The sequence below is a fragment of the Maylandia zebra genome, linkage group LG2 (assembly GCF_041146795.1).
Source record: "Maylandia zebra isolate NMK-2024a linkage group LG2, Mzebra_GT3a, whole genome shotgun sequence".
Lineage (NCBI taxonomy): Eukaryota > Metazoa > Chordata > Actinopteri > Cichliformes > Cichlidae > Maylandia > Maylandia zebra.
Window position 1 is genome coordinate 31,056,270 of NC_135168.1, and position 13,427 is coordinate 31,069,696.

The following is a 13,427-nucleotide window of genomic DNA, read 5'->3' on the forward strand; positions in this document are numbered from 1 at the left end:
ATCAGGAGATGTCTCGGTCCAGAGCTTAAGAGACTGCAAATTCACACGAGCAAAATTATGTGGCTGGTGTGAATGGCTACAATATTTGGAATTAAATATTTGCACAGATTTTACACGTCTGAAGTTTTTAAGACTGCAGAGCACACGTCATTTTTATTCTTCTCTATACTTTGTAACTCAGATCGATGCCTCTCAGCTTGCTAGTTATAACATTAACTTGCTAAATAACGAAATACTTGAATGCACAGACTCACTCGAGAAAAAAACAAAGGTCTCCCCTGCTGATGTGAATATTGTCTAGCACAGTTTACTTGAGAACATTTTCTATTTAGCAAACAGTGATTCAAAGCTTTTGCATCTAATTCCCCAAAACATCCACAGGTGCCTTGGCAACAGGCCTACTTTAGAGGTGACACATGCTAGCTACAAATGACTCATGAAAAACAAATTTGTTAGAAAAATAACAGTCGAACATGTATCACCTTGATCAGAACTTCTCAATATGACAGAAAACATACTTGGAAAAATTGCATTTGAGCTGTACTTGAAGGAAAGATGGGGGATTGTGACCTCTCGTGCAACCGGCCTGTAAGAAGGAAGGAAGGTGTGAGCCATAAAAGCCTCGGCCAACCCGTATGTGACAGGTAGCTCTGTAGCCCTGCCACATGCTGGGAAATAAATCCTGGATGTGTTAATTACCTCGTCTGACCCGATTCCCTTCGTGTGAATGTCTGGTGTGTGACAGACGGAGACAACGATCTGTCACGTGGGGGCTGTGTGCTTCTGTGTGCGTGCTCCATACGTGTGTGTTTGTGGTCGTGACAGCTCTGTCAGTTATCTCTCTGCGCTGACAGACAACGTACATGTCAACCAGCAGTGCTAGCTCACACAATGATCACATCTACGTACATTTCTGTCGCTGCATCCCCCCAATCCACTCACACACACCCCTACCTAACCTGTCAATCATTTCATCTGAAATTCCCACTGCTCTAGCTTCCTCTTTGCTCCTCCCTTCTTCCTATCTTACCTTCCTCTCCCCATCCCTCCGCTCTGTCTTTCATCATTCTCTTATTTTTCTTTCCTTTTAAAGAAACTGTCTGTTGCCCTGAAACTGGGTCTTTTTCTCTCCCCTGGGTCTCCAATTTTTTTTTCTCCCTCTCTCTTTCCTCTCATTGCCTCTCTGCTCTTTCTCCCTCCCACTCACATCTTGCTGATAGATGAAATGTTGAAGGCAAGGCCTGGTAGTGGGAAAAAAAGAGGAAAGTCTCTTTTAATTGTGTTGATCACTAATTAGCCAGCCTGTCTCATCTCTCTGCAGTGGATGTGGTAAAACAGGATGCCCTTTCCTGGGTCAGCAGGCCACGGGCTTATGCATAACATGTATTCACAAACACTCTCACACATTACTTTGTGCCTCTGGGATTCCAGTTTGGCTGCCAGCTTGTAGAATTCTCAGTGGGGGCTGGTGACTAAAGAAAGTTCAGGAGGGCAGAGTGAATTGGGAACTGTGCAGTAAAAGATTTTTTTCTAAAAATACATGGTTACGCAACGAAAATGTCCCAAAAACCTGAGGTTCACCGCCGCCCCCTTTGCTCCCCACAGACCAAACCCCTTTGATTCTAATCATTTCTGTCCCTGTTTACAGTCAGCTGTCTCCTTTTTAAATGTTTTCATACTTTAAATCACACGAATCCAGCAATCGTACGTTCTGTGGGAACGTTTGAAGATTAAAAGCTGATTTGATTGGGAGCCATCCAAAGATGCCGTAGCAGGAAATAAATGTATCCGTCCTTTCAAGTGCTTCAGTGGGTATAGCGTGTCGTAAACACTGCCTGGATTAGGAGCACAATCCCCACTGGGCTCACCTGTGTTAAAAATGAATGCACTCATGAATGAAACTAGCCAGCTAAAAGCATATGTTACATCACAGCATTAAACTCACTGGAAATAGAAATCTGAAAAAAAGGGTTGATACTGAGGAGGAAGCAGACTATTTATTGCTCATGCCTTCATTATTTGTGAGTGTCTGTGTGTGTGTGTTACGCCTTATGCCTGTATATAATGATCGTCACTCAGAATTTCATTTAATTGTATTATTTATTGTTGTTGACTCAGTCGTCCCTAAAGCTTTTCACAAAGATGACACAGGCTGTACAAAGGAGGAGTTAAATGTTTTTGGAAATACTGTTTGATTTCTTTGAAAGTATTAAGCTGGAGGCGGCCGGAGGTAATTGGATTAGCATTGCATCAGATGGACAGTCGGGGGAACATTTAGCTCTGTCCATAGTTGGCAAATGTATCTTCCAGCACCTAATTATGTCTTTATTTTATCTATTTAAAAAAACAACGCGTAGTTTTAGGGTGACATAATTTCTTAGTGAGCATTCATGTAGAGTAACATGTCCAGCAGGGGTTTGGCTAAGGGTGGGTGGATGGAGTGGCTGAATCGTTTTTTTTTTTATTGGAAAAACAGGCCTGTCCTCCTCAAAGCATCATCGTAATTATCACTGACATGCAGTATGAACATATAAGCAAAGCAACAAACTGCGCGCACCATCTTCCCTCACTGCTTTACTTTGGAAACTTAGACAAAAACATGATAATCATTTGCTTCACGTTGTCACAAAGCAGCCATGAATCCTAATGAATTTTAAACCACTTTTAGATATGATTTATTTTTCTAATAGATTTGTCTGATTTTCCCTGAACCATCTCTGACTGCCCCTCCAGTGCCATCCAGTTAATGTTACGTTAGTCTAACTTTCCTATATAGTCACGCTTGTTTAGAATATATATAATGTAAGTGTAGGTAGGCAAGCAGGTTGTAGGATTCCCTCCTAGCCCCACACTACTGGAGTTTGTAGTGTAGTTCTTTCAGATTTCAAAGTTTTGCAGTAAATATGTAGATATATAAATATGGACTTAAAAGAAGAGAAAGAATTGCTGTGCTAGACCTGCCACACAACAGTTCTGGCATATATAACCTTGGCTGATCAGATGTTTTCCTTTTGAACCAAACGGTGCAGGTGAGTCAGGTTTGTTAGATTTTAGAGTTTGCAAAGCGACCCAAAGACTCCTGGAATTCATTCAGAAGTTAAGTAAAAATAACAATTTAAACCCCGTGAGCTGCTCAAAGAGGCAACGAACACACTCCTCAGTTTTAAAACTGCCAGTACAAACATTTCATCCACAACTGCTACGTGTTCATAGTTAGGTAAATCATAAACTGCGTTTCCCATGTCGACGTGGGAAACTGTTTTGAAAACCTTTTTCTTACAATTCTGAATGTTACATTTTTACTCTTACCTCAAGACTCATGTCAGGGTTTAGGTTTTTTATTTTCCTCCTCGTTTATCTGGAACTTGAGTCATTTTCACACGATATAATCACATGACTTAGCCTGCTATTTTCCTTTACCAGCTTCCCCGCTAGTCTGTTCAAAACAAAGAATTTCAGCCAATGCTCTTTGCAGCTCCAAATACTACTTGTAAGCAATACTCATTAAAAACCACTGTGGCAGGCCATGTGTCGCCTCAGAGGGGGGATGCTAACTAGCTTTTCTCTTTGTGCCTTTCCAGTCATCTGGAGTCAGAGCGCAGCGCTCTGAAGAGGAGAGAGTGGGAGAGGAGGAACCAGGAGGTCCAACAGGATGAGGACTTGTTCTCTACTGGATTCAACTTGTTTGGAGAACCCTATAAAGTAAGGTTAACTGATGGTTAACAAGCAGATAATTACTCATTTATGCTTTTTGGGATGTTATTTTAACCATTTTAGAATCACACACAAAGCTCAACAGCTTGGTTGACTGTTGAATTTTTCTCTGTGTTGTTGGGTGACAGGGTGTTGGGAAGTCTGGTCACAGAGAAACACAGAAAACAGTGTCTGTATTTAAGGTCATTTCTGTTGTTAAACACAGTTTTTCATGTTAAATGAGAGAAATTTCAGGGGGTTTTATGCAAGTAACACTTTTCCATAGGAAGTGTATTTAAAGATAAGATAACCTTTATTAGTCCCACACATGTGAAATTTGTTTTGTTACAGCAGAAAGTGGAGAGTGCAACGTTACAGTAGCAAAAATTAAGAAAAAACCCTGGAATAGAATAAAATAATAAGTATCAGATACTGTAAACAAAGGAATAGAATAAAATACTATATACAACATAATAAAATGCAATGTTGTCAGAAAACGATAAGTGCACTTGTGTGTGTTTGGTCAGCTGCAAAGTCGTTGTTGTGAAGTCTGACAGCAGCAGGAAGGAAAGATACGGTGGCCCTGAGAGGCCAAACAGACTGCAACTTAAGAAAACACCAGGAATAAGAAAAATGCTGGAAAAGCACACAAAGCACAACGGAAATAGGGAAAACAGAAATAGGAAAAAACTGATTTGCAAAAGCACAAGTGTTTCTGGGGAGACAATAACCCGACGGACCAGTTGCAGGAACCAAAACCTGCCAGGTAAGTGTGTTTTAATCTCATGATTCATATAATACTGATGACAGATTTAGGCTAATAGTTAGGCTAACACACTTACCTCTCTTTCCTCACAAAACTCATAGATCCTCCACTTATTCCACGTGTCTCCCAGCGTAATTCTTAGCATATTGGTTCCTGCAACTGGTCCGTCGCGTTATTGTCTCCCCAGAAACACTTGTGCTTTTGGAAATCTGTTTTTTCCTATTTCTGTTTTCGTTCTTCCTATTCCCGTTGTGTTTTGCGTGATTTTGTAGCGTTCTCTGTACAGGTGTTGCTAAATGAGACATTAGCATGGCTCCTGCAGTAGCTAGGCACGTGTGAGCTCCAGCTCTGCCTGTCACTTATTCTAAAGTGTGAAAAAAATGTGAGAAAACATTAACACTGGCTGTGGCTGAGCTGAGACTTTGCGCCGAGTGCTCCCTCATTGCTGTTCCGGAGACAGTTTTAATACTTCGCTGTTAAGTTTTTGATTGATCTCCATGGAAGGAGAAGTGGATGTACTGGACACCAGAAATTCATTTGGGCATGGAGTGAATTTACGACATCTTAATCATGAGGACGGGCGACTCCCCTCTACAGCAGCAGCACTGCTCTGTGATTTAGCGTCATATGAAACAATCAGTTGAAAGGAATTGATACGGCTAATCAGCAATTATCCAAAGATGTTTTGTACCATTCATTTTTAGTATAACCACGCTCTTCTCCAGTGGAATGAAGTTTAATGCCCTTGTGTTTAAGGTCTTGATCTTCTGAGGCGCTTCAGAGATTTTTGGGGGGTTTTTTTAGCAGAAAGTGAAGCAGCCACGCATGAAGTCCACGGCCACTCGAATGCCCCTGTGTATAAAATTGATTTTGGTTTGTTAACTCTCATTTGCTACCACCAAGCACTTCAACACTTGGTTATGCTGCGAAGTGTATCGACCTTGGGACAGACTGGCTTTGAATCCTGACAGAACGTGTTTAAGCGCTGCTGCGTCTGAACTCAGAGGACACAAGGTCTTCTCACTAAGACGCCGCTCGCGGTTCGGGGCCAGTGCAAAGCAAATGAGAGGTTGTTCTGATAATGAATCCAATCTTAACTGTCTTCACACTCCAACTAATTGTTTCCAGCTAATTAATGGTGCTGAGGTGAGGTCAAGATTCATGTGTGGGGAGAGTACAAAGATCAGTGCGGGCTGGTCTGTGGGAAGGAAGGCGGAAATTTTAGACACCGCCTTGCTGTCTGCAATAAGTAGTTAAAAGTGTCGTGATTTGATTAATTTAATCAGTACATTTGCTTGCTCTGCTTCCTGCTTGTATTTTTGCAGGTACTTTTAATTTTGCGGCCTGTTAAAAGGAAGCCTGTTTAATCTGAAATGTTTTTGTTTTAGATTTGGTAGATTTAAACTGTAGAAGAAGAGTGTAAGTCAGAACAGTAATCCGGTGGTTCAGTCTGACGTCACTAGCCGTGTCTGGACCTAAACTCTGCTGCAGGTCCATATATCAAACGATCACTGTGGCATTACTGAGAGTTGAAAAACTGTCTAAAGTCTTTCATCTTTAATAAAATGATCAGCGTTCTGCTCTACCAGGTGTAACAATTGAGTTTAACATCCAGGCATCCATGAAAACGGAATTTATGACATTTAACGGAGTTAGAAGTTAGCAGGAAGTTAGCTCGCTAGCTTCCATCTAAATACAATATAGCATGTCCTGACTGCGGGGTTTTGGAAACAAATTAAAACGTACAGCTCTGTTATCACTTCCAACATAAATGAAGACAGAAAACTAAACAGCAGTGACGTTTGTAGCGTTACTGAAGTTGGGCTAGCTGGTATATAATGATGTGCTACGTGACCGCTAGCGACACAGCTATGTTAGCATAATATAAACAAGCTAACTTTTTTTCCACTCGATAAAAGTTAACGTGAGTGTTCTCGGTGGTCAGGAACAAATGTAATCGCATGGCAGGATGCTGTAAAAGGACCAAACTTCAGCTAGGAGAACAACTGAGATAATCCATCCACAATACGAGGTTAGTCATTCATATACTGCTGCATGGGCTGGGCTGTAGTTACATCCTAAGGTTTTAAAAACAGCTTAAATAAATGATTAGCGGTAATAAAAGCCGAGGGAGGTCAGCAGTGATCACTGACTGTTTTAGGAGCTTTTTGAGATTAAATAGAAGAAAATACAAAACATTAAACATGTTAACAACACAAAAGCCATATTAAACGCAGACTACTTTTGGCCCGGAAGTAGGATTCCTCACGTCATCACTTAATGACCGGATACCATACATTTCATCAGCTATATATAGTTCTTCACTTTAAAGGTCCCACAAGAATATGGCTTTGAATTTTCAGTGCAAAATACTGCACAGATATCCCTGGATTTGACTCTTTTCCAAGATGTCTTGGTGTCTGTAGCTTTTCTTTCTTTCTTTTTTTATCTGTAGCTTTAAGCTAAATATGCAGCTTCTGCCTGTGGCCCTCTCCAGAACAGTGTCATTGTTGGCACTCTGTTCAGTGAGTGGCTGAGGCACAGCACATTCACTGCATGGTAGCTGACATAGATATGAATGAGACGTTCTTTCACTCCTAAACGGGCATTCACACTGTAAGCGACAAGCATCAATCAGAGACCACAGAAAGTCAATGAAACTGCAACTGACAATAGGTGACGGAGCGGGTGGGTTGTGAGTTAAACTTTTCTCAATTTCAAGCTAAAGAGATGACCAATGCGAGCAAAGGATACTGTTGATTAACAAATCAGGTTAGGCTACCTAAGCAAATTCAGCCTGTAAGGTCTGCTAGTGACCAACCTTCATCTTCATGCTCGAGCATAGAAAAACTCTTAAAATTCAATTTTTAAGTATTAAAGTTCTTATAAATATTGTTTTTCTATAAATATTTCTCATGGTCCAGGGTCATTTGAGTTTTCTTGTATTTTAATATTATTTTGTATTATTTAGGCTTAAGTTCATTGAGTTAGCCTTGAGGTTATTCTATATTGCCTAGGTTCCCCTGTTATAGCTCATTGTTTATTAAATTCCCCTTGTGTCTCATTCCATGTCTTCCCCATCTGTCATGTGTGTTCTCCCCAGCCCGTCATGTCCTCTGTATTTGTTTCTTAGTTATGCCCATGTCCCATCTCCTGTTTCTATTTTCCCTGATGTTATGTTAAGCATGTGTGTCTTAGGTCTGCGTCTCTCTGCTGAAGTTGAAAATGGCTTTCCCACAGTTTGCTACTTTTTTCTTCTGATTTATTTAACACACAAACATTTCATTTTTTGAATGCTGGCTTTACTTCATACTGGTTTAACCAGCGCAACCTTGCTGCACTTCATCTGTGTGAATGTGCTGAACTGCAGCCTATAGATCAGTATCATCACTTTATGATCATCATGTATACAATTTGTAGAACTTTAGTAATTCCAGGCTCCACTCGCCTTCATTTTTGCTTTTTTTTTGTCCACCACCAGTCTCTGTTTTCTCTCTGTACCTGCGTATCTCCCGTTTGTCAATCACTCTGCCTCTGTCTTTTCTCTCTCCCTCTCTCCAGTATTCATTCTCTCTGTCAGCTATTAGCTAATCCCTCTTCTAATCCTGTTAAAGAGTGTTATGCCGTTAGCAGCTATTTGGGATGATCTATTCATACACACACACACACATTCATACGCACATAGGTATTCATCCTCTCCTTCTCCTCTGTTTTCCATTTTGCCTCTCTGTAAATGTGTTTTCTGTTCCTCTTCAGCCACCAGATCTTTTATTCATGAGCCCGAGATGGAGAAGAGATGGGCTAATTTATTCACAGCTAACTTCACGGTGTGTAGTGTTTGCGTGCCAGTGTGTGAGTGTGCGCACACAGAAATTACATCTGTTCAGATTATTTGAATGCAATTCTGTCCTTTTTTGCGTTAATCTTTTGTAAATAAGGCTTGATTCTTTGCCCTGTTTAATTTCGGTATTTCCATGGTTTTCCTGCTTTGTTAGAGTCTAAAACTGAAGGATACAGTGAAGTGACGAAGAGATGAATGGTCCTTCCACTCGCATAGGTTCGAGTTGACGTTTTTTGTGACACACACAATCATAAGAATCAGTTCTATTAACCTCTATATTAGTGTAACCAGAGATGTTCAGTAAAGATGGTTGGGTGCTGGTTATTCATTGGTCCTGTGTAGAGCTGTAGGAGTGTACCATGTGTGACACCAGGGGACAGTGTTAAAATATGTGCAACCACCATAAATGAGCTACTCTTGTTGCTGGTTAGCTTAGACTTTAAAGATGCTTAAATGTGCTCGCTTAGAGCCTGTGTTATCTGGAAAGATGGAAGTCACGTTTTTTCTTTTTCCTTTTCTGCCAATAGCTTTTCAACGAATGAGCATTTTACCTACCCACGGAGCACCATCCCCACTGGGCTACACATTGTTGGTATTTTGGTGAACTGCCAGTACAGCACATATAATTACTTCTGATCCAAGCTGTCCAATCAGGACATTTGGCTGAATCTGAGCAGAGTATAGCTCTGGCAGACATACATGCCCATGACAAAACGTGGTCTCCACTGTGTTTGACACATGATGTGGGGCGCTTTCAGATTGTGAAGCGTTCCTTTCCTTCTCCATACTTTTTTTGTCCCATCATTAAGCTACAAGTTAGCATCAGTTTCATCTTTCCAAAGACTATTTTCAGAAATTGCTTTAAATGTATTTTTCACAAAAGTATAATCTGGTCTTGAGTGTTGCACCAACAGTTTGCACCTTGTTGTAAACTGTCTGTCTTTCCATTTATGACGGTGTGTCTACATTGTTGCCTTTGACAGTGATAAACCTACCTCTTTGAGGCTGTTCCTGGATATATTTGGTAAAGTTATCTTCTGTGGTCCTTAGTGCCTTTTGATGATGCTGACCTTCTTCATTTTCCAGAAGCCCAGCGTGATTTGGCTCCTCTTAGAGTTTGTTGGATGATCGGATTTTTAAGCCACTTTTGAGCTTCTCAAAAAAGTATAAAAATATCTGTAATTCCTAAACAGCCCATTCAATACTTTTGTCAAACCCAAACAGTCTGCATTTCAATCATATATGTACAGTTTGATTTTACAAAAAATGTCATTGTCCAGATAATTATGGACCTCGCTGGGTTTTTACTTTTCCTGTTCTTGTTGTTGGTGATTTTAGTTAGTAATAGTTTAGCCTGATTTTTGTGTAACTGGTCAGAATAAAAAAGGAGAAAGTTGGCTCTGCCTGCTTCATAAACTATTGTCAAACCAGTGATGATTAGAAAAAGGGGGGCACCACAGTATAGCAATTATTATCAAATGGTACTTACACGGCCCTCTATTAGAGCAAATACTGGGGTGGTGTTATACTAATTTGTAATGTTGTGAAGTGGCACACACACTTGCGCACGCATGCGCACAAGCACTTACAATTCCCTCTTCAGCAATAAGACCTCTCCATGGATCATTGCATGTTATTACAGTATTATGTGGTTATTGACTGAAGCTGTTAGCATTGGAAAAACAAAACCACACAACATGTAGCCAAGAGTCTGACATTACTGAGGAGAATAAAGGATATAAGGAAACCTCACACGGATTATATATATATATATATATATATATATATATATATATATTTGTTTTGCACTCCAGTACTGGTACTATGACCTTCACCTTACATATTCATTATTCACAAATTCATTAAGCTCTTCAAATAAAGCAGTTTCACCTTGGCTCAAAAATTAGAATAAGGTTGTTTTCAACCTCACATTTATTTGACACTACCTTTTAATGTTAGCACAGGGCTGATTAGACGAGTGCAGGCTGTCAACTACCTGAGAAAATTTGTTGAGCAAACCTCAACACTGTTGTACAATAAAATTACAGGGCCACACTCGACATTGATCTCATTCAGTGTTTCCATTGTTCATCATTCATCTGCAGCTCATGATGAAATGTCACACGTAAATTATAGGCTGGAGATCTTGCATAATTCAGACTTGATTCATGATTAATATTTGCTACACAATTTGTAACTCTGGTAGAAAAAGGAAATGTCAATGGATAGGATAAAAATCTACTGGCCTTCACTTTTTCCCTGCTCCTCTTTCCTGACGTTTTGCAAGAATCCGGTTCCTAAAATAGAAGCGTTGAAACCGCTGCTGATTACCCGTGTCCTTTTTAAAATGCCAGATGATCAAATCGTGCAGTTTGATCATTAAAGAATCTGTCAATGACTGAAACCAAAGGTACTGCTGAGCTATTCTGAGGAACATCTCCATGTTACCAGGTAGAAGCTAAAGAGCTTTACCTTCATATATCAGTAAAACGTGCACTGTCCTCCAAGCCATTAATGCCTGAGAATCTGGGGTCAGGCTAATAATGATTCCTGCCCCATTAATTTTACTACTCCAGCCTGGACTGGACCCTCTTATGGGTGGCATGTATTTAATTAATCATCTCATCCTGATGTCTGGTCAGTGGTCACCCTATCTATCTCTCACTGTTCTTTTCCAGATGAGTAAAGAGGGCTTTTCATCAAACCTGTAAAAAAGGAAGAATGGAAGGCTTAATTAATACTCTTCTGTATCTCCCTTCCCCCTTGTCTTTTTTGTCTTCCTTCTCTCCTCTCAGACTAATAAAGGTGATGCATTGGCCAATCGTGTCCAAAACACGCTGGGCTCGTATGAAGAAATGAAAGACCTGTTAACCAGCCATTCCAACCAGAGCCACTTGGTGGGAATCCCCAAAGGAACAACAGCGAACAGCAACCTGCAGCAAGCCCCGACCACGTCAGCGACAGAGAGACCCGCCATAGAGCCATCCCAGCTTTTTAACGAAGCCCTGAGAGGAGGAGCAGGTGGAGGAGGAGGAGGTGGAGGAGGAGGAGCAGAGACAGGTGGGGACAAGAAGACAGGGAATACACCCTCTTCCTCTACAGCTTCAATGCAACCACCCCCTTCAACCACATCCTCATCAACAGCAATCCCACATCAGAACTCCAAAAAGTCCCGGAGCTCCATGGACTGGTCAAGGGGAGGCCACGGACAGAGCACCCAGGGGACAGGCCTTGTTGTGGGGTTAGGACAGAATGGGCAGGGGCAGGTGACAGCAGGAGCTACCACCAGCAGAGGGAAAATGTCTTTGTTGGATGAGCAGCAAAGACATGACGAGCTGTTCAGCTCACTCAAAGATGAACTTGGTCTAAAAGAAGATTCAAGCCCTTCTTCTTCCTCATCATCTTCCTCTTCCTCTTCTTCTAGAAGGCACTCATCCCACCCAGCCAAAACCCACCCACTCGCCGGTAAGTCGGCAAGAAAAAAAATCTGTAAAAGAAGACGTTTGGTTGTTTAACTTTCACATCTGTACTCTAAGAAAAATATCATGTAGACAGGCTAGCATGTCTACATGATATCATGCGTAGCAGGGTTTCTGGCAGTGATGGTGATAAGTATCCACCTGCTATAATGCTAGACCTTATAGCAGGTGCAAATTATACACAAGTCAAAGTTAGTTGATAAAAGGAGCGCAGGAATGCACATTTATAAAAATTGATGTCAGCTGCTTAAACTGACTTTTGATGGACCGTCTGCGAAATCCCTGCCTCGCTCTCTCTGCACTATAGTCAACGTATTTATTTAACATATTTATGTTTCTGTAGCAGCTCGTTCCCGTTCGGAGGAAAACACTCACCTTAATATGCGCTTGTGCTGAATGGGCAGCTGCAAAGGGTCACGGCCGCTTCACATTGCATCCAAAGTAGTTTAGGAGTATTGGTGCCATCACGTACATGCAAATGGCAACATTTACTTGATTCTTTAGTCTCTTTTTTAGCTTATTTACATTTGTTTCAAGCTGTGATTTTACATGCAAAAATGGCTAATAGGTAGGCTAATAAGATGCACGAGCTAATATTAGAGTTTATTTTTTTTAAATGGTTCGTTAACTTAGGCCCAGCAGGCCAATGGGTTTGTATTATTTGGTAAAAGTAGTGCTGAGAATTGTTAAAACACTTTGTTCAAATTCAGCCTAGTTGTCTCGCCCCCACTACAACCTTTATGCTAACCTCAGCTAATACAATCCTAGGTTTAGCTTCATCTTTGGCTTAAATAGGAAAGTGGGATCACACCTCACCTACCGCTCAGAAAGTCCTTAATTCCAGGTGTCATCTGGTAAAAAGTCTCTTTATCTGTTTCTTTGTTATTTGCTTGAGCCATGAGCACAGATGAATCATTTGAATGAATAATTTCAGCAACAAACACACTCGGTCACCTTTTTGGGGAATTCATGAAAATTGACATCTGCATTCTATGATAACCACATCTTGCATTTGATTTCAGAAGCACGTTGAACACATCATTTGCTTTGATTGTGATTGGTTACATCCATCTGGGAGAGGTTCAGCATTTCAACCTTCATTAAGTTTTGCCAGCAGAAAGTTAAGCAACGCTGTGTTATAACAGGTGTTTCTTTGGTTAGTCTTGACTTTTGATTGTTGTGTTCTTTTTTTTTTTTTTTTTTTTACAGATGGTGGCAACTTTCGATCTACTGCCATGGATGGTGGCCACTTTAAGTCTTCCACTAATGCAGAAAATGGGGGATATTTTAAATCCTCCCCATTTGAAAGTGAGACAGGCTCCCACCTCTGTACATCGTCCTCCCCGTTGGCTTCCACATCAGTTCTGACAACACCCACTCCAGGTCTAACCACGCCCACATCTGGATTGACCACGCCTACATTCCCACCTGGTAACCTATCAGGGAAGCCGATAGCTGTACAGCAGAAGCCTACGGCGTATGTTCGACCAATGGATGGCCAAGACCAGGCGCCTAGTGACTCTCCCCAACTTAAACCCCCTCTAGTGGCCACAGAGGGATTTAACAGCAGTCAGGCTTATGGAGGAAACTCTGGAAATGCGAAGAGTAAACTGCCCAAGCTGAGTCTCAACCACACAGGAGAGGTAAG

At 41.1% G+C, this 13,427-nt stretch overlaps 1 protein-coding gene across 3 annotated transcripts in view; it reads left to right on the forward strand.

Annotated features, from left to right (window-relative positions):
• Nucleotides 1–13,427, forward strand: part of aff2 (AF4/FMR2 family, member 2) — a 210,005-nt gene that overhangs the window by 54,223 nt on the left and 142,355 nt on the right. For 2 of the 3 annotated variants that reach the window (XM_004563274.3, XM_014409891.3), the window contains exons 2-4: nucleotides 3,582–3,702; nucleotides 11,096–11,765; nucleotides 12,989–13,422. In XM_004563274.3, coding sequence (XP_004563331.1) covers nucleotides 3,582–3,702; nucleotides 11,096–11,765; nucleotides 12,989–13,422 — 1,225 coding nt within the window. Of the gene's footprint in view, nucleotides 1–3,581; nucleotides 3,703–6,368; nucleotides 6,492–11,095; nucleotides 11,766–12,988; nucleotides 13,423–13,427 lie in introns of those variants that run through there. The other variant, XM_076890802.1, reaches the window with a different exon arrangement.